Below are 23908 nucleotides of genomic sequence, written 5' to 3'. Positions count from 1 at the left end.
CCAGTGCTCTGTCTTAAAAGTCTGATGTGATACAAATGGGAAACTAGACATTTCTCTTGCATGACATTGCGCATTTACATATCACTAACCTGACTCTTCGGCATAAAACATTACACCCTTCATTCAGCAGGTCAGTGATACACTAACAAAGTGAAACTTGTTCCCCTGCAATGTATAAAGCAATGATAATAATAAAATCAAACTCAGAGAAGATACTTCTCCCTCACTTACCTTCGGACATACAGCCTTGTGTTTGTTGATATTATTCACATTTAGTTGTATGTGCAGTCTTCCGTAAGCCTTAATCCACAACTGTGTTTTAGGCTTTGGAAAATGAATCAACCGGGCCTCTTGTAACCTAGCCGGATATCTCTCATCAGAATTGCACATTCCCCAAGCGGATCTGAGGACCATTTTCTTTAACATTAACTTTTCCAAGCGCACGCTACTGACAACCAGCATTGCTTGTGGGACAATATGGCGAGAGGCGCGTGTCAAGCCAGGGGTTAAGACAATGCGGCTATCTGATTGGCTATTATTGTATGTGTGATTGACAGGTCGGAAAGGTCCATTGGGTTAGAAAGTAGAAAATGAGAGAGACAGAGGGAGAGAGGCAGAGAGAGAGAAAGGTGCAGTTTTTGGGTACACTGCTCAAAGAATCAGTGAGGGAAAACACAGATCTATCAGAAACAAGGTAATGGTACAGGAATTATGAAACATCGACAATAGGTCGCAAAAGTGTGAGAAAAATTACGAGCATAAATGACATGGATGTGCATCAGTGTCCGATGCTCGGATACATTTAATGCGAGCTCCTGCATCAATCAACAGCCGTCAGCAGAGTAATAGTAAAAGGTTGCGCTCTGACCCAGTCAACGATAACATATTGCACTGTTAAAATGAAGAAATCTGGAAGACCATGGAGAAATCCAGAAATTGTAATGCATAGTTGCAAGGGAAAAGGCTTTAAAACAAGGTAAAAACCACCAGTAACGTTCAACAACAAGGTAGGCTCATTAGACTTCCTTTGATGTGGAAAGAGAGAGGAACAGATTCAGAACCAAATAACCGCGTGATGTCGGCTGTAGTGAGTGGTTCTTGTCTGTACAGGTGTTCCTAATAAACTGACAAGTGAGTGGACTGTAAGCCTGAATGATCGGTCATCCACAATATTCAACAAAAGGTCCAAGTGGAATACTGGACACGAGATGCAATTCAAAAGATTGTCAGACCTCCACATCAAGAGCCACGCCCCACTTCATCTCCGTGTTCTGACTCAAACGCAGAGCTGTGTTTCGCCATCTCTTGTGCAAGTTTCTACCTCAGTTTGTGGAAAGTGGGCCTCTTGTGAGGCTCCTTGGTCCAACAGACTGTCATGAGGGTGTACACAGCAGGGATACAGTCCCTTGGCGCCTCCATGCGATAGCCACCCTCCATTCGCTCTATCACCTCCTTTAGAGACTGCAGCACCCAGGACACACAAGGAGAGAAAAGGTTCTTCAAGCATGTTCATAAATCAATGAAATATACAGTAAAAAATTCATTACTTCAGTTTTCTTGTGTATTCTTCCTTTTACATCTCAGAAAAAAGCATGCATTTTAGGTTAATTAAAGACATAGCTATAAATGTAATTGTGAATAGGGGTTTGTCAAAATGTGCCGTGCGATTGATTAGCGACCAGTCCAAAGTGTACCCTTGCCTGTCACCCGAAGTCAAATGAGATAGGCACTACGTCAACGGAGACCCAAATGGGGAATGAATGAAACACAGTGTTGGTCTGTTAAGCTTGTAAATACACTTGCAGACCTAAAGTGACATTGCAGTAAATACAGTGAGGCAACAATACCATCTTTGGGTATGGTTGACGACCATAGGAGAATATTTCCCTATGACAGAGTACCAAGAGAGGAACTGTGGTACTGCATGCGTAAGTCTAGTGTGGCAGAGAAGTATGTTAAAATAGTACAGGACATGTATGATGGCAGCAGAACAATGGTGAGGTGTGCCTTAGGTGTGACAGAGGAATTTAAGGTGGAGGTGGGACTGCATCAGGGATCAGCTCTGAGCCCCTTCCTGTTTGCAGTGGTAATGGATAGGCTGACAGATGAAGTTAGACTGGAATCCCCTTGGACCATGATGTTCGCAGATGATATTGTGATATGCAGTGAAAGCAGGGAGCATGCAGAGGAACAATTAGAAAGCTGGAGACATGCACTGGAAAGGAGAGGAATGAAGATTAGCCGAAGTAAAACAGAATATATGTGCGTGAATGAGAAAAGTAGAGGGGGAAGAGTGAGGCTACAGGGAGAAGAGATAGCGAGGGTGGACGACTTCAAATACTTGGGGTCAACAATACAGAGCAATGGAGAGTGTGGTCAGGAAGTGAAGAAATGGGTCCAAGCAGGTTGGAACAGCTGGCGAAAGGTGTCTGGTGTGTTATGTGACAGAAGAGTCTCTGCTAGGATGAAGGGCAAAGTTTACAAAACAGTGGTGAGGCCGGCCATGATGTACGGATGAGAGACGGTGGCGCTGAAGAAACAACAGGAAGCAGAACTGGAGGTAGCAGAAATGAAGATGTTGAGGTTCTCGCTCGGTGTAAACAGGTTGGCTAGGATTAGAAATTAGCTCATTAGAGGGACAGCCAAAGCTGTATGTTTTGGAGACAAGATTCGAGAGAGCAGACTTCGATGGTTTGGACATGTTCAGAGGCGAGAGAGTGAGTATATTGGTAGAAGGATGCTGAGGATGGAGCTCCCAGGCAAAAGAGCGAGAGGAAGACCAAAGAGAAGGTTTATGGATGTGGTGAGGGAAGACATGAGGGCAGTTGGGGTTAGAGAGGAAGATGCAGGAGATAGGCTAAGATGGCAAAAGATGACATGCTGTGGCGACCCCTAACGGGACAAGCCGAAAGGAAAAGAAGAAGAAGAAGCCTTTGTTTGTAATTCCAGAGGTCAAACGTTTCCTGTAGTTGTTCATCATGTTTGCACACACTGCAGGAGGGATTTTGGCCCACTCCTCCACACAGATTTTCTCTAGATCAGACAGGTTTCTGGGCTGTCGCTGAGAAACAGCTCCCTCCAAAGATTTTCTATTGGGTTCAGGTCTGGAGACTGGCTAGGCCACGCCAGAACTTTGATCCGGTTCTTACGGAGCCACTCCTTAGTTTTTTTGGCTGTGTGCTTTGAGTCATTGTCATGTTGAAAGACCCATCTTAACCCATCTTCAATGCTCTGACTGAGGGAAAGAAGTTGTTCCCCAAAATCTCACAATACATGGCCGTGGTTATCCTCTCCTTAATACAGTGCAGTTGTCCTGTCCCATGTGCAGAAAAACACCCCCAAAGCATGATGGTACCACCTCCATGCTTCACAGTAGGGGTGGTGTTCTTGGGAAGTAACTCATCATTCGTCTTCCTCCAAACACGGTTAGTGGAATTATGACCAAAAAGTTAAATTTTGGGCTCATCTGACCACAAAACTTTCTCCCATGACTCCTCTGTATCATCCAAATGGTCATTGGCAAACTCAAGACGGTCCTTGACATGTGCTGGTTTAAGCAGGGGAACCTTTCGTGCCTTGCATGATTTCAAACCCTGACGCCTTAGTGTACTACCAACAGTCACCTTGGAAACAGTGGTCCCAGCTCTTTTCAGGTCATTGACCAAGTCCTGTCGTGTAGTCCTGGGCTGATTCCTCACCTTTCTAAGGATCAGTAAGACCCCACGAGGTGATATCTTGCATGGGACTCCACTCCAATTGAGATTGACTGTCATGTTTAGCTTCTTCCATTTTCTAATGATTGCTCCAACAGTGGACCTTTTTTCACCAAGCTGCTTGGCAATTTCTCCGTAGCCCTTTCCAGCCGTGTGGAATTGTACAATTTTCTCTCTGGTGTCTTTAGACAGCTCTTTGGTCTTGGCCATGTTACAAGTTTGAGTCTTACTGATTGTATGGAGTGGACAGGTGTCTTTATGCAGCTAACGACCTCACACAAATGCATCTGATTCAGGATAATACATAGAGTGGAGGTGGACTTTTAAAGGTGAACTAATGGGTCTTTGAGGGTCAGAATTCTAGCTGATAGACAGGTGTTCAAATACTTATTTGCAGCTGTATTACACAAATAAATCGTTAAAAAATTGTACATTGTGATTTATGGATTTTTCTTTTTAGATTATCTCACTCACAGTGGACATGCACCTACAATGAAAATTTAAGACCCCTCCATGATTTCTAATTGGGAGAACTTGAAATTATAGTAGGGTGTTCAAATAATTATTTTCTTCACTGTATAACCCCCCCCCCCACACACACACACACACGCACACTCCATAAAACTACACTTATACTGTATAACTTACAGGGCAAAACGAAGAAGTTGCATGGAGTCGACAAGTGAACGGCCTCTTGTCCTGAGGAGGTTTGCCAGATTTCCCTGTCACAGATAAAAATCCACTGAAATCACATAACAAAAATAGCGAAGGGGCATATTTTTCCAAATTAACTTTTTATTGTATTTGGGATGTAATATTTTCTCTATGGTTCCTCAGTAAAGATGTGAAATACAAATCATTTTTTCTGCAGAGGCCTGAAATCGGGTTATTACAGTTTCTCAAGATTATCTACATCACTCGCGAAGATTTCTGCCTCCCTCTCTGATCTGAGCCAGTGCAGTCAACACAACAAACACGTGCATGGTCACAAGTGGGTCTTCAACATGGAGGCCTCCAATCAGAGGAGATAAACTTGGCCAATAGTGGGGAAAGTGGATACAAAAGTAGCTGCCAGAGGGGGCCTTTTCTAGACACTCTAATAATAAAGCCAAGGTGTTGTGTGAAATGAAATTGACCCTTATCCTTAGTCCATGTTGGAGAGTCACTCTATAAAGGTCTAAATAGCCAAAATACAGGGCCTTAAATATGGATCTATAGGCAGTTTTTATCAATGTTGTTTTTGTAGTTTATTTAGTTATTACAAATAGCTGCATCAATAGAAACTGAACAGTGATAAAATCATTTCAATGCTTGCATGTGTGGAAGATTGGGGCAACTGGTTAGATCGTTCAAACCCCGGCCCCGCCTATGTGGACTTTGCAGGTTCTCCCGTGCCTGTGTGGGTTTTCTTCAAGCACTCCGGTTTCCTCCCACATTCCGAAAAACATGCAACATTCATTTGAGACAATAAATTGCCCTTAGGTGTGATTGTGAGTGCGACTTGTCTGTCTCCATGTGCCTTACCATTGGCTGGCAACCAGTTCTGGGTGGAGCTTGCCTCCAGCCCAATGACAGCTGGGATAGGCTCCAGCACTCCTGTGACCCTCGTGAGGATGAGCGGCTCAGAAAATAGATTAGCATTGTAAGTTATTAAATACTCAACCTCTTTCTCACAGGCTCTTCACAGGATTTCACAAAGTACACGTGTAATTGGTATGAAAAAGAATACTTGATTTAATTGACAACATGCACCTGGAACCAAGTGTCAGGACGCCAAAAGTAGAGGTGGCACAATTTTTTTGCCTCACATTTGAGAGGGTCTGGGTTACAGTTGTGACTCTGGACCTGTGTGAATTTTGCATGTTCTCCCAGTGCTTGCCAATTTAATTTATTTGTCATAGCCCTTAATCAGAAAAGAGTCTCAAAAGGATTCACAGGCCCACATTCGACAAAGACCAACAAGATCCAGGCCTTATGTAAACTCCCCCAAACAGGCGTCGAAAAACTCAAAACCCCATTTGGGGAGAAGAGAAGAAACCTTGAGAAGGGCCCACATATGGCAGGATCCCCTTTCAAGGATGACCAGGGTGCAACGAGTGGTGAGTGGGAAATATTTATCACGTTGCGTGGTGCTGTGCATTACAATGTTAGCTGAAACAGCATGAACGACCCCGCTTGCGTGTGTTTTATGCGGGTACTCCAGCTTTTTCCCCACATTCCAAAAACATGCACGATATGTTCATTCGTCACTCCAAATTGTCCCTAAGTATGAATGAGTATGAACGTCAGAATACTATCTGCACTGTGATTGGATGTTGACAAATCCATGGTGTACCCTGTTGCTCAACAAAGTCATCTGGGATATCTCCAGTCCACTGGCAACCCTGATGAGGACAAGGAATGCAGAATATGGACGAATGGGTAAATATAGTTTTCAATTAGTACAATTTCCTACTCTGTTCTATTCATGAGAAAATTATGAAATGTATGTCTTCTGTTTGAGTATGATTGAGTATGAAGTCTGGAAATAAACATGTACAGGAATCAAAATAAAGAAAGATTGCAGTATGTATTAACGTAATGGATGTGGTTTAGTGTATCTAGTAGGATCAAAGTGAGTTTTAAATGTTGCTCATGAAAGAGGAATGGACATGTCCAGACTCACGTCATCACTGTGGTCTCCTGCAGGAAGGCCTGAGCTGTGACATCACACTTAATGGTCTTGACCGCCACCCTCTGGCCCAAATATTCGCCTTCGAACACAACTGAGGACAAAGTCAGATCCACTCAATCAGCAAACTCAGAGTAAGAGGAAACGTATTAAAATAGCACTCAGTAGGGGACCGCCATCAAGTTTCACTGTTAACAGAAGTGAAAAATCAAGTAGTGTTAAGGGAATATAAATTGGCCTTCGAGTATGATTTTCACTTGTGAAGTGGGTTCTTGCTCAGCACATACCTGCCACCAATACCCTTTTAAATTGAGCAAATAAAATATATGAAAATCTCACCACCAAACTCGCCCTCTCCAAGAATGTGTCCAAATGTCAGTGTGGTGAAGTCCAGCAGCCATCCAGCTAAAAAAAAGAAAGACACTTGCAAGATCAGTGATTACCTTAAAAATCCAGAAATCCTACATTTTGTCAGTTCCATCTCAGCTGACTTTGCTCCATGTTTTGCTTTTGGCTTCAGTAGAATTTGAGCAATGGCACCCTTGTTGTGTGAGTAGAACTGCAAAGAGGGAAACAAGTACTTAAAAAGGGTGACAGTCATGTGCAGCACATGGAAATCACATTGTTTTATTCCTCTTGTGGATTCACTAAGTTGTGTTCTGCATTTAGAGGTTATAAATAGGTCGCATTGTCTAGTATGGAAAAATAACGGGAAGCCGCTCCATGTTTTTTTTCTGCATGATTTTAAACTGCAAATAACCTCAGTGGTGGTTGCCAAAACACTTTACAGTATTGTGCAATACATTGTGACATGACTATGGAGAAATATTAATTGACGCTATAGAATCATGGGGCACTTCATTAGGTACACTTAAAACAATGAGAGAATGAGAAAAGGGCTCCACTCGTCGATTCCATCGTTATGGATTGAATTACAATGCAATGCAACACCATTGGTGTAAATTGTTTTGCTATCACATCTTTATTTCTTAGTTGGATAAAAAGATAAATTAATACACTAAATGCATAGTTTATCATGTTGGGAAGACCTAGGACTTAACAGTATTTTTGGTAAATATTAATTAATAAAAAAATCTTCTTTGACTTTACAATACAAGGAATTTAACTGAGGCTATTAGACAAATTGAGCAAATCCTGCATGAAATTTTGGAGAAAAATTTATTATTGTTAGTTCTCTGTGTGGTGTAATGCATTTAAAGGATAAAAACTAGACATCAAAATACAGTAGATTAAAAATGTAAATTCCTTTCTGAGATCAAAAAGATATTAGCATCAGCACAAGGATAAATTAAATAAATAAAAAAACTACCTCTATCAAGTCAATGAGGTTGTAGAAATGCTGCTTGTTGTCAATGGTCAACTTGTTGTCCTGATACATCACTCGGTAGTGGATGACTTCCCCACAGACGCTGACACACAGCACGTAGTCACCGGGGTGTCGGATCGACTCCCGCACCAGGAATAGGCCGTCCTGGGCTGGTTGCAGCTTGCGGACTGCCTCTGGGCCAGAGATCTTCCCCTGAAACCATCTGCTGGAGGACAGGCGGCATATTAATTCCATTTGTTTTTGTGTAGTTTTCCACCATGGACTGAGGGTCTTGGGAACAATATGTTGTAGGGAACACAAATACAGTGGGAGGAAAAAGTATATGAAGCCTTTGGAATTTCCTACATTTCTGCATAAATCTAAATCACAATAATAAAACAATCACATTATTTTAAAATTTAAAATAATAGTGAAAATAGTAAAGTGAACCATCCTTTGGCAGCAATCACCTCAACCAAATTTTGACTGTAACAACACATCCACAACATTCAGGATGAATTTCAGCGGAAAGATTCCTTGGATGTCTGGTATGGTTAGCTCTCTTCCGGTCATGCCTAAATCACTATTACCATACCTCCTATCAAAAGTGGATGCGTCTGTTTCTGCATTCATCTACTTTGTTACTTTTACATTTTTATTTCTTAATTATTGCTACGGTTTAACCATTGTTGTTATTTTTTTGTGAATTCTTGGTACTGAGGGAGGGATACAGGAAGCATACGGAACTATGTTAATTGATGGTCTGTGCGTTTGTAATCATTTGCTTGTTCATTAGTGAAAACTTCTTAAAATAAAGTCTTAATAAAAAATATACATCAACCAGTGAAATGGTCAAATAATATGCTGCAAGTCATTATCCAATTCAATCATTCTTAAATGAGTTTCAAACAAGTCTAGTGTTACTGTGGCAAAAACCAAACAAGTCAGTCTGAAGCAAGTCATAAGTCAAACAACCTTGGTCAACTGCTCTTCAAAATGAAGCTTTCAAATGGAAACGAGTAAGACCTGTGACGTCATATGGATAAAGCTGAAGTCCAAGTCGAGTCAAGACTCATGAATACCAAGTTAAAATCAAGTCAAGCCTTTCATAAATTTTAGCCAAGCAGGTCCCTAGTCCTAAAATTGGCTAGTTAAGTCTAACTTGAATTGAGTCATTGGGCTAGTCCTTCACCTCTGATTCGTAGTTGTTAGAAGAACCCTATTCTGTGCTTTTATTTAAAGTCTCAAACTACCGGAAAGTCTGGGATGGCTTCAACCTTTAGAATTTAACAATAGAGGGAAGTTATGATGTGGACTCATAGCAAGGGATGATTCTGTGGTTGTAAGAGTTCCCCTGGGAGAAATAAGTGTGTCACTAAGTCATCATTACTCACTCGCATCCTGCTGACGACAGACATGCAATCATCAAAGGCATGAAAAGCCCTAACCCCAAAACAAAAACATTGTACCCACTGCCGAGTAACATTCAGAAATTACATCTGTGTGTGGATGGTGGACGTGTGGAATGGCTCTAGCTGCTGCCAGGATTCAAGGACTACGAAACAGCCTATGACGACCCCCCCCCCCCCCACACTATAACATTAAGTATTATCTGTATTTTGCTATTTTTTTTATTCTGAATTTAAGCACTTCATTTGCATACTTTTTAAAAATAATGACTTGAAATTCAGAACCCTACTTTTATTTAGTAAATTAGAAAAGACACAGTTGTGCTCATAAGTTCGATTACCCAGGTAGAATTTGTAAGATAGGTATAATTCTTTAAAGAAAACATGAAGGACCAGGTGAAACAGAATTTCATTTTAATTGGGTTGAAATTCAACGATCAAGCATTTCAGAAATGCATTATCATTAAAAGATAACCATCAAATCAAACAAATTAAATGTCTTGTTTGTTTACTCATCATCCATCCATTTTCTTAGCCGCTTATCCTCACAAGAGTCGCGCGAGTGCCTCAGCCTACCCAAGCTATCACTGGGCAAGAGGCGAGGTACACCGTGAACTGGTTCCCAGCCAATCGCAGTGGACATAAAGACAAACAACAAGTCACATTTATGTCTCACGTTTGTAAAATATGACAGTTTTTTCCATTTCTCCCAATTCCCATGTATAATCTGCACTATTGACCTTTGATAATTTTTTTTGCCCCCCCCCCAAAAAAAAAAGTCCCACGATTTATCCCGACACTGATTAAAGAAAGACAAATACATTTCAGATCTTCTACTAAGCTTTTCCTGAAATGTATTTTCTTTCCAGTTGAAGCCTAAAGGTTCTGTGCAAACACTGACTGGTATTTTGAACCGTTTAATAATTCCTTCTACCTTATGTGAGGTTGACTTCCAGCTGCAGGAAAACAGTTTCAATGTATGACCTCAGTATGATGCCATCACCGCCATGCTTCACTGTATGGAATTGTGTTCTTTCGGTGACAACCCGTGTTGTTTGTGACAGATCGACTTTTGTGCAACCACAATATGTGATTTCTTTCTTTTTTTTTTTTTTAATTGACCTCCCAAAAGTATTTTTTAAACTATATATTCAATTGGGATTACTACATTAAATGTCACATTAATGGTGTACACAAGAGCTTGAAATTTGAAAAGACGCTGCTATGCTATGTATGTGCTTTACATTCCTCCATCTATCCATCCACAATACCGCTTATGTCGCTGTAGTCCAACTCAACTTGAGAAATGCGGACGACAACCTGAACTGGTTGCCACTTAGTTGCAGGGTATTGATAGACAGACAACCATTCACACTCACATTCACATGGTCACTGAGTAGAGACAAAACCCTTGCTCCCTGGACCAAAGTCAGGCGAATGCATCACTAAACAATCCGCAATTTGACTTTACAATCTATCTACTGTCTGCAGTTGTGAACATAACTTAAGGTGGCTGAATTCCAAGACCTGCACATAACTTTACTTCCCAATTATTTAGTATTACATGTATTGGCGATGGATGCTGGAATGGATATTTATCATTAGTATTCAAATAAAAAGAAGTACCAACCATTGCCATGAGAAGGTGAGAAGGTGAGAAGGTTTGTAAGTCCAGCTGAACACTAAAGAATAGTATTATTAAGAGGTCAAGAGCTTTCTTAAAACAAGTCTTAAATGTTTTACTACCTCATGTAGACAGACTCCTTGTTCAGGGATTAGATTTTTTCCAGCACTTCATCTCATTCTGTGGCAACATTGTCCATCGCATTTAAGAAGAGGAGATCCTGGTTAAAGTCTCATTCAAGAGTCTGTCTGTCACAGAATTTCTCCAGTATTTGCTTAAATGTGTTTCCTGACAAATGATGCAATAAGTCACATGGAGGTTGGAGGTAGTTCCCCATATATATTTTTTCATTTATTTACAGCAGCGTAAAACCCATAACAACACAAACTCAATTTGCAGAACACTTGGGCTAAAAACATACACAAAAGAAAGAACAAAGTTACAATGGTAACATTTTGGATTTCAAGAGAAGAGATTGTGACATACTTAACAACTAAAAACAGTTGGTCTTGCAATTGAAACAAAGTCAGTCATACAGAACTTTTAAACAATTGTGCAATTGTTCCATCCTGGTCTACATTGTCAAGTTTTCTCCTCCCTTCTTCCGTGTACTACTCCCTGCATCATCATGTAGACACAAAAGGTCATGAGATCATTTCCTAGGATATTGTTGGGCATTGCTTCTGCTAACTTTGAAGAAGTATTACTGCTTACAGACAGTATGATGATAATGATTACTTTTTAAGAGTTTCAATTTCATCTGTAGACAAAAAGACAACACAGAACCTCTTACAGATAGTTTTGTTTTTCAGTTGGACGTTTACTGATTGATTGTTTTATTTTGCCTCATATTAAGGTGTCCCGACCTGACCTTTTGTTGTTTTTGCAGAATGATAGGACTTGTAATCTGGCAAGTATATAACCGGATGATCTTCACAGGCGTGATTGCAGGCCCTAAAAAATGTAAATTTATGTTCATGTTTCCTTCTAACGTTGTCAAGTGAGTTCAATAGTTTTATAAAAAAGGAGCTGAGAACTATGGTTTGTCTTTTGTGACTCATCAGAGATGCACTTAGTGTGCAGTTAAAATGAAATGATGCAATCAGCCGAACTAAACTGTGTTTTTCTACAGTTTAAATACTTCTAACATCTCTATACATATGTAAGTAATGATCATACAGGGAAAAAGAGTTGGTCTTTTACAGTGAATCTTTTTTTTTTTCAAGAACTGATCTGAATCGACTGATATTATTATTATTAATATTTTTTTTAAATGGCTACATTCAATCAGATAATAAACTTGCATGCTGCTCTTTGGGACGCCAAGCATTGCCAACCTCTTCCTTCTTGTCCTTTTTGCCTCGCCCCTCGCCCTCGCTTGTGTCACTTATGTCCCATTGGCGTTTGCGGTTGGGAGTGCTGGCCTTGGTCATGGAGTTCATGCCAAGGACCTCATGGATCTGATGGAAGGCAAGCAGCCGTAGCACATGCTAGAAAGCCAATAAGGTTGTCACATTTCCATGTCAACGATAAGTGCGCTGAGCAGGACATTTTCATAGTTTACCTGTGCGCTGGTGGTTACATCCTCCCTGTCTTGAACCTTCATGCTCTCCAAAGCGTCTGTCGGCTGCCTCTCGCAGGGGTCCAACAACCCAGACCCATCTGAGAAAAAGGAAGGAATCATGAAGCCCCAAAATGCCAACTTTGGAGAATCACAGCTCATCAATACACATAAAATTTGTGAATACGTTTAAATCTGCAATAGAAAACTTGAAAGATTTTTTTTTTTTTTTTTAAACACACACCTATTAAAATAATGACTAAAAACCTTAAATATATTTGCATGTCCCTTAAAAATTGCAACCATAAAATTCAAAGAATTTACTGTCTATGTACAAGCCTATATTTTAAACAGTGGAACATGGTTGGGTGCCCGTGAAATCTGCGTCTGTGCATGCACAATGGCTTACAGTAAGTAGTGCTGCACAATATTGGAAAAGAAAAAAGGGGAAAAAAAATATGTGTTTTTGTATTATTTTTTTTTAAACCTGCAATATGTGTATAATATTTGTGATGTGAAATAATACAGGATCAGTGTTGGGCAAGTTAATTTTCAACACAAATTTCAAAATACTGGCAATTCACTTTACCATTGTTACCACCCGTTCAGTCCATGCTATTAGGTAGTTGCACATTTCACCCTACAATCTCAATACATGTGGACAAATTTACTTAACTTTTTAAAAAATGAGGAATTAAAACAAAAACACGACTTATTCTGTAATCTCTGTATTGCACCTTCAAAAGTGATCGCGATTACGTTTTCACTTATTCTATGAAAATGCAATGTTATGACTTACTTTTTCAAATTTTTCGTGACAAACTGAGGTGTCATAAACCCAATTTTGCATCCAATAGTGCTGCAATTAGTAAACAAGTATTCTTCTCACAATTCCAACAGAATAATCAAGGATAAAATATGTTTTTGCTCGGTTAAAAAGCAATTTTGAATCCATGAGAAAATGACATTTCATTTACTAATGAAAGATCAATTGTTTTCTCTTAGATAAATATATATTTTTTAAATTCACATTGTGCATATAGCAGAACATTGCATTTTCTTATTTATAAACATTTCAAGTAAAGCAGTTTCAAACACAAATATAAATGGGCATTCCTTGTGAGTATCAGAAACAAAGGAATTTTAAAAAGAGAATCAATTTTGTCATCTTATTATGAAGGCACATTTTTGTGGGAGTACAGTATGTAAAAATATTACATCAAAAAACAGGCCAAGAAGTTTAATAGTTTAATAGGTAGGTGCACAACAAGTTTATACCAAATCCATCCAGTGGTTCCTGGAAATAGTTACTGATGATTTCAAGCAATTGTTCTAAGTTCCGGTTACCATAGTACCCAACAGTAATATTTTATGTATTTCAAAAGTACATTATGGGTTCACATATTATGTCCACATGTGAAAAGCATTGCTTTATTATATTCCTTTTGCAAGATACTTTCTATCAGTGGTCCCCAATAGACGGCCCGCGGGCTGGATCTGACCCGCCTCCAGATTTGGTCCGGCCCCCCTGAACAAAACCAGAGTAACATGATTTATTTTTCATCGATGTGTATTTGTATCTGATAATAAAGCTGGGCTTTTGCAATAAAACATTCCTTAGTTCATAACAATTTTCATTATTAACTATTAGTAACTTTCATAAACATACAACGTGACATTTGTTCCACCCTTCTGTGGTATAAGGGTACAGGTTGCCAGATAAAGCTTATATGGCAACCCCCAGATAAAAATCCAAACCTGCCCTTCTCAAAGAAAACGGAATCATGGCAAAAAGGTTAGGTAAGAGAAAATTGGATTTGGAATGCAGTGTATTTAACCCAAAGTGGACAAACAATGATTTGTTTGTTCAAGAGGGGGTGGCGATATTCAAAGAATACAATCTGCAGAGACACTATGAATCCCGTCACAAAGACAAGTACGATAGCTTGCAAGGCCAAATGCGATCAGACAAATTGTCACACCTAAAAAGTGGAATGTTAGCTCAGTAGAATACATTTGTACGTCAAGCTCAGCTGAACCAGTCATCTGCTTGGGCTAGCTTTCGGGTTGCTCAACTGATACACCAAGCAGCAGTAAACCTTTCACTGATGAATGAATGCTGTCGCGGAGGAGGTGTGTTCCGAAACAAAGACATCTTTAATACTGAGAGTCTATCAGCGAGTACAATCACCAGGCGTATTGAAGAAATCGTGGGTGATGTGTATAACCAGCTGCAGCAGAAGACTTTTAATTTTTTTCATTAGCATTGGATGAGAGCACGGACGTCCAGGACACAGTGCAACTACTAATTTTTATTTGTGGAGTTAGCGCAAACTTAGAGATGTGCGAGGAGCTGGCAGCCTTCCAAAATCTCAAAGGGAATATGACGGGGGAAGATATTTTTGGCAAAATGCACCAAACTATGGAAGAGTTAAACCTTGACAGGTCAAAACTGGCCAGCATCACAACTGACGGGGCTCCCAGTATGGTGGGCGCGTCTTGGAGTCTAATAGGACTTATGAATTGGGAGATGAAGAACGGGGTTTCACCGACCCGCTACAAATCCACTGCCAAATGGACCTTTCCGACCTGTCAATCACTCGTACAATAATAGCCAGTCAGATAGGTGCATTGTCTTAACCCCTGGCTTGGCGCAAAAGCAATCACGGATGTCAGTGGCGTGCGCTTGGAAAAGTTAATGTTACGAACAAAATGGTCCTCAGATGCGCTTGGGCAACGTGAAATTCTGATGAAAGATATCCTGCAAGGTTATAAGGGGGGCTGCTTGATTTATTTTCCAAAGCCTAAAACACAGTTGACAAAGTGTCTATGATGGATAAAGGCTTGCGGAAGATCGCACGTACAACTAAATGTTAACAATATCAACAAACACAAGGCCGTATGTTCGAAGGTAAGGGAGGGAGAAGTATCTTCACTGAGTTTGATTTCATTATTATCAGTAATTTATACATTGCAGGAGAATAACTTTCACTTTGTTAGTGTATCACTGACCTGCTGAATGAAGTGCGTACTGTTTTACGCTGAAGAGTCAAAGAGTCAGAGAGAGGTCAAATGCTTCCTGTTGTTGTGTTGTGTGAACAACTACGGGAAACATTTGACCTCTGTAATTGCAAACAAAGGCTACTGTACAAAATGTTAACATTGGTTTTCTCAGGTGTTCAAAGACTTATTTCCAGCTGTATCACACAAATAAATCGTTAAAAAAAAAAATACATTGTGATTTCTGGATTTTTCTTTTTAGACTATTTCTCTCACAGTGGACATGCACCTATGATGAAAATTTCAGACTCCTCCATGATTTCTAAGTGGGAGAACTTGCAATATAGCAGGGTGTTCAAATATTTATTTTCTTCACTGTATAAAGACTACAATATTACTCACGATCTTTTCAAATACAAAGTACTCTCCCTGCTTTACATGTGCAGTACAATTCCACTATTTATCCTATCGGATTTCAATATGAAGTTTGTGAGGAGTCAACCTTTTTGCATCGATTGCCGACATTTCGCTGTAACTCTGACATTGCGTCCTGCTCCGTCCAAAATCTTAATATAGTGTACATATCCTTGTGTGAAATAGTTGAAACCTCTCTATAGAATTCTCTTGGACAAGTCTGACGCATTTGGCCAAAAACATACTGAAATATTATCTGGAATACGCGATAGAGAATTCAAACCTGTTCTGTTCAGTCGCTATTTTGTATGTGAGCAGTAAAGCTTGTGGGACATGGCAACTGTAGCTAAGGGGCGGAGCTTAAACTCGCCAGTCAGAAAGGTACATTCACCAGCAAGCACTGTGCTGCAAAGTATTGACGTGGCATTCCAAGCACTCTCATTGACTTCTATGCTGCCCTCCCAAACAACATGTGCCCTAACATCAGAAAACACGCACTAAATATGTCCACACTTTTTGGAACCACGTATACCTGTGAACAAATCTTTCCATGCATGAAACTTCTGAAAAGTCCAATGATATTAAGATTGACAGATGAACATTTCCACCAGTGTTTGAGATTGGCCATATAATGCCATAATTCACACCATGTTTGAAAAAGAAATTGCACTGCACATGACTCTAAAAACACCATACCAACAGTTATGTTCAGAAGTGGGTGCATGATGGTACGGGGCTGCTTTTCAGAAAATAAATGGATGGACAAATGTACCGAGATATTCTTGACAAAAACCTGCTCCCATCTATCAGGATGATGAAAAATGGCAGTTTTTCCCCCAAACAAAAAGCTAAACTTCTCCTGAACCCATTATCCAATTTTATAAATGTTTGCTCTGTTGTTTGCTCAGGTTTAAATTGCCATGCAACCAGACTTTGAATTTTGACAGACTTTCATTTTTGAGAAATTCTGTAACATTGCTACTAAAAGGCACACATCGACACACAAGCAATTTTTCTTCACATGTTTTCATGGGTCTCAAACAGGTGAATAGCAATTCGTACCAATGGTTAAAATGTATTTAATATTCGGCTAAACTACATGGTTTGCTCATGGAAAAAAAAAATAATTCAGACAGGAAAAGCATTGTATATTATAGAGACGCATGAACCCACTATAGCGTACAGTGGTCCCCCTGTACCTGATAACAGGATTCCCGTGGCCATACACTCCAGCACCCTCCGCAAGGCTTCTCCTGGACTGAGTGGGCCAACTACACTGCTGATGACCTTCTCTACAAGCAGCTCCATCGCCTAGGAAAACAGAATTTAAACTCAACTGGTAATTGTGTGAAAGTGAAAGAATCTATGATCAACAGATTTCAAAAGGCTGCACTGCTATGTGAGGAGAACAGCACAACTTCAGCAGTAACTGTGTCTTGAGATGAAAATGACATTGTGAGCAATAGAGAGATTGAAATGGTGTGTGACTGATGTTCTGAGGCTCTTCAACTACGATACTGAAGACGACGCCTTCAGTGGTTTCAGTGAAGAGGAGGAGGATGAATAAAAACCGTGACTTTTCTGTTATGTTTAAGCTGTTTTACTGCTGTGTTACAGTCACTGTTTAGAAACAAGGTATGCAAATAAACATTTACAAAATCTCTCTGTGTAAATATTTAATTGCACATCGTACATACACGCTGCGGCGATCCCAAATGGGACACAAAGTGGGCAAGCTTTATAATCCACCTCATTCTATAGTCTGTAAAATAAAGTGTCATATTCAGATGGGTTTTCTTCCGGAAGTGCCGAACAAATCCTTTTGGATGTCACGAACCATCGGAACGGGAGTAGGACCCAAATGCAGGACTCGAACGATGCAAGGTAGTGCAAGGAGAAACGTTTATTATATGCCGAGTTCGGGGATCGAGCAGGCAGTCCGGTGCAGCAGCGGTAGTTGGGACGTCGGGCGAAGAGAGCAGGTGAGCGGGCAGGCAGGAGTCAGTACACGGAAGAACGATCAAGGCAGGCAGAAGTATCAAAGGAGTCAGGCTCACAAGGTAGGTCGGAGAACAGGTGAAGGTCGGTACACACGGGTTGTCGATCAGGGATACGGGAGTACTCGAACGGGACATGAAGCTCAACGAACTGGCGCCGACCAGTCGTCATCGGGGTCATATAAATACACAGGATAATCAGCCCGCATGAGGCGCAGGTGTGCGCCTCCCAATCACCGCAACCGCGCGGGCACCCGCACAGCCCGGGCTGGAGCGGCAGGATCATGACAGCGGAGTCAAATTAAAATGAACTAATATAGGAAAACTGTGCACAGGAGCCATAATGAGCACGCTCTCTGTAACGTTTATTAGCTAGAGTTCAACTAAATTCAGTTCACCTTCACCCAAAATATGAACTAGTGGGATTTCACAAAAATGTTGTTGTTGCTGTTTTTGTCTCTTATTGTGTGGTATTTCATAATTTTGGTTCTCTGATTTTACACTGGTCGTAACGCAGGAGGGGGCAGTTTTTTTTTTATACTTTAAGTAATGACAAATGAAAAACCCATGAGCTTTCATGAACTTTTGTTAATTGAACTCATTCCGGTACAACATTCACTGGGGACAATGATTATTGTTCATCAGTAAAAATGTTGTCAATCATGTCGAATTTGATCAATCGAACTAAATGCAGCATTACTTCCTATCACAAAGCTGACGGTGTAAGCAACCATACATACATACATTTTTACAGTCAAGTAAAACAAAGCTCTATTTACTTCATTTTGTTCCAGTTGGAACAATAAGAGGTATAAAATACCCACTCACCCAGCTTGGCACCTTTCTCCAGATGGGTACCCGCTTACAAAGATCTCGTAAGACTCGTATGATGATCACACAGGACTGAAGCCCATTGGCACGAGCCTACAAAGGAAAGATTTAGGGAGATGAGATTATTACATCCAGAACATTGATAGCTATTAAATTTGAGTAAAAAATGATGCTCAAGAGACATGAAAAACCTTTACCTGAAACCATTTAGCATGACGGAGTGCAGCCAAGTGCTCTAAACATTTTTTCTTATTCAGAAGATCGGTTGGATCATTCTCAGCCACATCTGACAGAGAAAACATGTAAATGCTCAATGATTATGGTCATAAATCAACCACAACCAGTAGCTGTTTACTTGATAAATTAAATGCGAGATGGAACACTTTATCGCTTATGACCACAGATTTCCACCATTCCATTAAAAAGTAATTAGTTGCATCATTTAGTAAAAGGAACAAGGAGAGTGAGAATGTACATAACTTAAATAAATATTGACAACGGCATCCAAGTACAGTATGTTGACAATAGCAAGAACAGGAGGCAATGCGCCAGTCACAATACGCAAACCCATTTGTCAACGTCAAGGAGTGCTGTCAGAGAGTTGTCATTATGTCACACTCCACGGAAGATATCAAAAAAAAAATAAAAAAATAAAAAAATCAAACATGCTAGACTTCCTATTTTGGCGTCATAGGGACAAATTGTTGGTCGTGGATGATGTCACACTACAAGACGTTTTGTCATATGACAAAATATGTCTGGCCTCATCTGAGAAATCAGCTGAGATAGCTAATCAAGCCAATATTGCGGCTAAGTTCCCGTACTCTAATTAAATGCATAAAATAAGAAATACAAAGGTTTGAACAAATTTCAAAGAGAGATTACACAATTAGTAATGCACAATCAGTAATATGAAAACAGTTTACATCGTTAGTAATAAAAACACGCTGTCTGTTGTTTTTTGGGAGGGGGAGGAGTTTATGAAGAGTGTTTGATGACAAACTAAAGGCATTTTGGGGAAAACTTCACATGTGATTGTTATGATGTTACAACTTTTCATCCACTGAACTTCATACAAGCTAAATCCGAGTCAGTCCTAAGGCTTTCATCTACCCTTTCATCCCTGACACGTCGTCAACGACATTTGCAATAACCCAACCTCCTAGATGTTTGATAATTCCAAGTTTTCTGGGAAAAGTGGCAAAAGCGCAGGACAGGACATTTGACCTTTCATAGTCAAAATGAGCAAAAATGTCCATGCAGACATTTTGAGGCTTGGGCGTTTTAAGAAGTCTGTCAAACTGACATGAGTGTGGCGTTCATAGCCCCAACAGAAAATGAATGACAATAGCAACAGAAAATATCTCAACCGGGATTTCACAATGAAAAACATAGAAATACTGGATAACTGGTGCAGGAGTGCTCACGTCACAATTATTTTAGCATTTCACTACAATGTTAGATAGGGGGCGTGAAAGCAGGTGGTTCATATAATAATGTCCAAATGTAATGATTGAATGAATACAGATAATTGTGAGCAAAACGCTCAAGCTCATCACCGCTGAGAATGCCACATGATGATGTCTAGAGGAAAGTGATTGCAATGAAGTAGTTACCCAAAAAACCTTCCTCATGGTTGAGTTGAGGTAATGCAACAAAAGTAGAACTACTACTCATAATATGGACAAAAGTATTTGGACACCTACAGGCAGTATTACAGAACTCCATATGGATTGATCCCCCAAAAAACAACACAGCCCTCATAAGAATTTAGAGTAAGTCTGTCAGAATTTTTGTTCATTTAGGAGGTCAGATCTCAGACTAATTGAAAAATCTGAATTTTATGTATGCCAAATACTTTTGTCACAATAATTATACAGGGGTCATCAACCTTTGAAACTGAAACTTGGGTACTCATCACAATAATGCGAAAGGCTACATCTGATACACATATCTGAAATAATACATCTCCTCAAATTGTAAAAATGTAATTATATCATGAATAAATGACTTCATGTATGTGAAGACACTGATCATATTTTTGACTTCTAATTATGAATAATGATTTCACAAGGTAGGAAAAAGATAATGATCAATATGCAAGGGTTTTTCTACAAATCTCTGTGTTTACAACTTCAAATAATCATTTGTATATCATTCCGAGGGAATCACAATGTCCCAACATTTGTATGCTATTTTTTGAACAGGTCCATGGGTATCAGCTTGGTAACTCCTGTAATAGTACATACTTTGTTTCCAAACATGCATTAGCTGGACAGTGATCCTCAATTTGGTCTGTTTCTTCATTTTGTTTAATGGGATTGTGTCTGGGTGCAACTGCTTATGAAATAAATATACACTCTAGTGGCACAGAAAGGTCGGAGAGCCCGGCTTTTGAATAACATTTTGTGGAAAGTAAAGAAAAGATTTTGGAGGCTTAATGTGGCTGTAAAAAAAGGGGCTGGTAAAAATAATATACAAATGTGTATGAAATTTCTGTTTATTTTCTTTAGGATTTGCAAATTTAAAAAAAAAATGCTTGAATGTAAAATTGTGTCCAATTCAGCTCAAATTTGAGCAAATATGGTTTGCAAAGGACAGAGTGGGGGGGAGGGTGGAGGATTTATACTGTTTGTTAGACACAGCGTCATCATGTGCTTCTCTGGTACTGAAAGCTTTGGCTTCTCTAACCTTTCTCAGCCGCTTTTCCTCCTGCCTGTTTGTCCTTTTCGGCAGCAGGGTCGTCCCTCATGAGTGGCGAGGTGAGAGAAACAGTCACCTGCATAGTGGGCTCCTTGCTTGATAATATGACGACGTTGGCCTCCTCTGGGTGAGCCTGCACCTCATACTGATCTTCAGAAAATGTCTGCCGGTTAAAAGGACACTTGGAATTACTCACTACAGAGGTTGTGGGGAAGATACCGTATCAGGGGGCAACGAGCCTAATTAGGCAAAGTCATTGCGTAATTCTTTTGTTAAAGGGTACTGAGAATAAAGCTTCGGAGTATATGTATTATTTAAATTTAGAGGATGACTATGGAAAGTTTATGAAACCCCACAACACGCTCTGTAGGATTCAGGTGTCATAACCAGGCAGTGCATCTAAAGATCAGTGAATTGACCGTTTATATAATACAGCAGGAGGAGCAAGCTGATTTCAACATTTCATAATCTTCAAGTTGTTGCCTTCTGACTTTTGACTTCTGATGGCCCTTTATACAGACATGGGGTTTCTTTCTTATGATCAGGAGTGGGTCAATTTATGGAGATTCCATTTAGACTTTGAGAGGCCCGAGACCTTAACCACGGTGATCATTAATAAATTAAAAACTAACTTTTATTTTTGACGTGGGAGTTAAATCTCATCTGGGATAAGAGAGAAACCCATGTTGAAAGAAGCAGGACAATTAATTATCAATCAAAACTTTTGGGTCTCCTGAAAAGTAAAAGTTGTATTTTATCTTCCTTGTGTTTGCGGACATGGCTGATGTTGTAACCTGTAAAATACAATTGATTATTTTTGGGAAAAAAAAAAAAAAAGTAAGTATTCTCTGAAAAAAAAATCCTGAAAGTCATTTTTGTCAGGATAGATGCACATGAGCAGAGCAGGTTTAGTCCCTCCTCAAAATGTGTTAATATATAAATATTGTGATATAGGGGGAGATTTCCTTACTGCCAGTTCCTTGGGCAACTGCGTAGCTATGGTCTTGAGTAAGGAGACGGTGGGTTTCTTGGCAGTGAGCAGGATGAGTTGAACATTAGTGTCACCACGAAGTAGCAGGCCTTTGGCTAAGATGCCCACCCGCATCACACCTTTTAACAGCCGGGATGAGCTCTTAATGCTAACACAAAGAAGAAAAAAGCCAAAATAGATTAAACTTCATTTAGAGTTCATCTATATTCCTTATAGTTTTTTTGCTTTAATGCTCACTTAAATATTAGCTTAGCAATAATGTAAATGTAATTCATTTTTATGCATTTGAAAATACGATTCAAATTCAGTTTACCGAGGGTCCGTAATTAATGACAGTACTAATGGTGTCCCGAGCCATCTGTGAGATCCGAAATCAGTCCGATGTCAACAGAAAAACGACTATCGGAACATTCTGATTCTAAAATCTCTGAGTTTACCACTCTAGCACTTCTATCCAGCAGCGCCTGGACAGAATGCAGATCTCACATGATCATAACAGTAGGTTGTTTAGGTGTCAACATAATAATAAGTCGTGAATGTTATTTGCTTAGGTAGTGGCAAGTGTTTGGTTTTCCAAATAAAAAAGAAAACATGACCAGTGGATGGGCAAAGTCAATTGACAGGAAGAAACATGATCAGCTTTGGGTGCCTTGCAAGCATCGCCAACTGTCCTGATCACTTCGAACAGGCGTGTTTTGAGAAACACTGAACAGAATGACTGGGATACACAGGTACAGCAGAGGCTGAAATCAGCTGCGGTGTCAACTATTTCTCCTCAGGTAATCGAGACCTCACCTGCTAGCAAGAGAATCAAATCTCACAACCGTCATGGTGAAACGGCACGGACAAGACGTGAGGATTTCCTTTTATATCTATGCATCCATTATCTACCGTTTTTCCGAGTCGGGTCACAGGAGTAGTAGCTTCAGCAGGGATACCCAGACTTCCCTTTCCCCAGCCACCTCTTCCAGCTCTTCTGGAGGGATCTCGAGGCGTTCCCAAGCCAGCTGAGAGACATAGTCTCTCCAGCGTGTCCTGGGTCGTTCTCGGGTCTCTTTCCGGTGGGAGATCCCCGGAGCACCTCACCAGGGTGGTGTCCGGGAGGCATCCGAATCAGATGCCCCAGCCACCTCATTTGGCTCCTCTCAATGCGGAGAAGTAGCGGCTCGACACTTAGCCCCTCCCGGATGACCGAGCTTCTCACCCTATCTCTAAGGGAGAGCCCGGACACCCTGTGGAGGAAACTCATTTTGGCTGCTTGTATCCAGGTTCTTGTTCTTTCAGAAATGACCCACACCTCATGCCCATAGGTGAGGGTAGGAACATAGACTGACTGGTAAATTGAAAGGTTCACCTTCCGACTTAGCTCCCTCTTCACCACAACGAACCAATACATAGTCCACATCACTGCAGACGCTCCACCGATCCGTCTGTCAATCTCCCGCTCTATTTTTTCCTCACTCGTGAACAAGGGTTAGATAAGATGCTTGAACTCCTCCACTTGGAGAAAGACCCAACCTGAAGAGGGCACGCCACTCTTTTTCGAATGAGGACCATAGTCTCGGATTTGGAGGTGTTGATTCTCATGCCAGCTGCTTCACACTCGGCTGCAAATCGCTCCAGTGAGAGCTGGAGATCACGGCTTGATGAAGCCAACAGAACCACAT

At 40.3% G+C, this 23908-nt stretch overlaps 2 protein-coding genes and 1 pseudogene across 3 annotated transcripts in view; all 3 read right to left on the bottom strand.

The window, feature by feature from the left end:
• Positions 1–1239: 1239 nt before the first annotated feature.
• LOC133503525 (megakaryocyte-associated tyrosine-protein kinase-like) lies at positions 1240–6103 on the bottom strand (annotated as a pseudogene).
• Positions 6104–6226: 123 nt separating this feature from the next.
• Positions 6227–10986, bottom strand: LOC133503187 (megakaryocyte-associated tyrosine-protein kinase-like). The gene is made up of 5 exons (XM_061824505.1): positions 10867–10986; positions 7715–7937; positions 6850–6943; positions 6724–6789; positions 6227–6478 (listed from the first exon to the last, which is right to left on the bottom strand). The coding sequence occupies exons 1-5, from the start codon at positions 10869–10871 to the stop codon at positions 6375–6377; spliced, it is 492 nt and encodes a 163-aa protein (XP_061680489.1). The 5' UTR covers positions 10872–10986; the 3' UTR covers positions 6227–6374.
• Positions 10987–11057: 71 nt separating this feature from the next.
• The window catches only part of zfr2 (zinc finger RNA binding protein 2), a 33441-nt gene continuing 20590 nt past the window's right edge, over positions 11058–23908 (bottom strand). Inside the window, exons 13-20 of one of the 2 annotated variants that reach the window (XM_061824495.1) lie at positions 22221–22389; positions 21239–21413; positions 18745–18833; positions 18545–18640; positions 16919–17030; positions 12309–12406; positions 12082–12234; positions 11058–11698 (exon numbers count right to left, since the gene is read on the bottom strand). In XM_061824495.1, coding sequence (XP_061680479.1) covers positions 11678–11698; positions 12082–12234; positions 12309–12406; positions 16919–17030; positions 18545–18640; positions 18745–18833; positions 21239–21413; positions 22221–22389 — 913 coding nt within the window. In that variant the 3' untranslated portion in view covers positions 11058–11677. Of the gene's footprint in view, positions 12235–12308; positions 12407–16918; positions 17031–18544; positions 18641–18744; positions 18834–21238; positions 21414–22220; positions 22390–23908 lie in introns of both variants that reach the window. The other variant, XM_061824494.1, reaches the window with a different exon arrangement.

The sequence above is a fragment of the Syngnathoides biaculeatus genome, chromosome 7 (genome assembly GCF_019802595.1).
Source record: "Syngnathoides biaculeatus isolate LvHL_M chromosome 7, ASM1980259v1, whole genome shotgun sequence".
NCBI lineage: Eukaryota > Metazoa > Chordata > Actinopteri > Syngnathiformes > Syngnathidae > Syngnathoides > Syngnathoides biaculeatus.
Note: the sequence above shows the minus strand (reverse complement) of the source record. Positions and strands in the feature narration are given on the sequence as shown.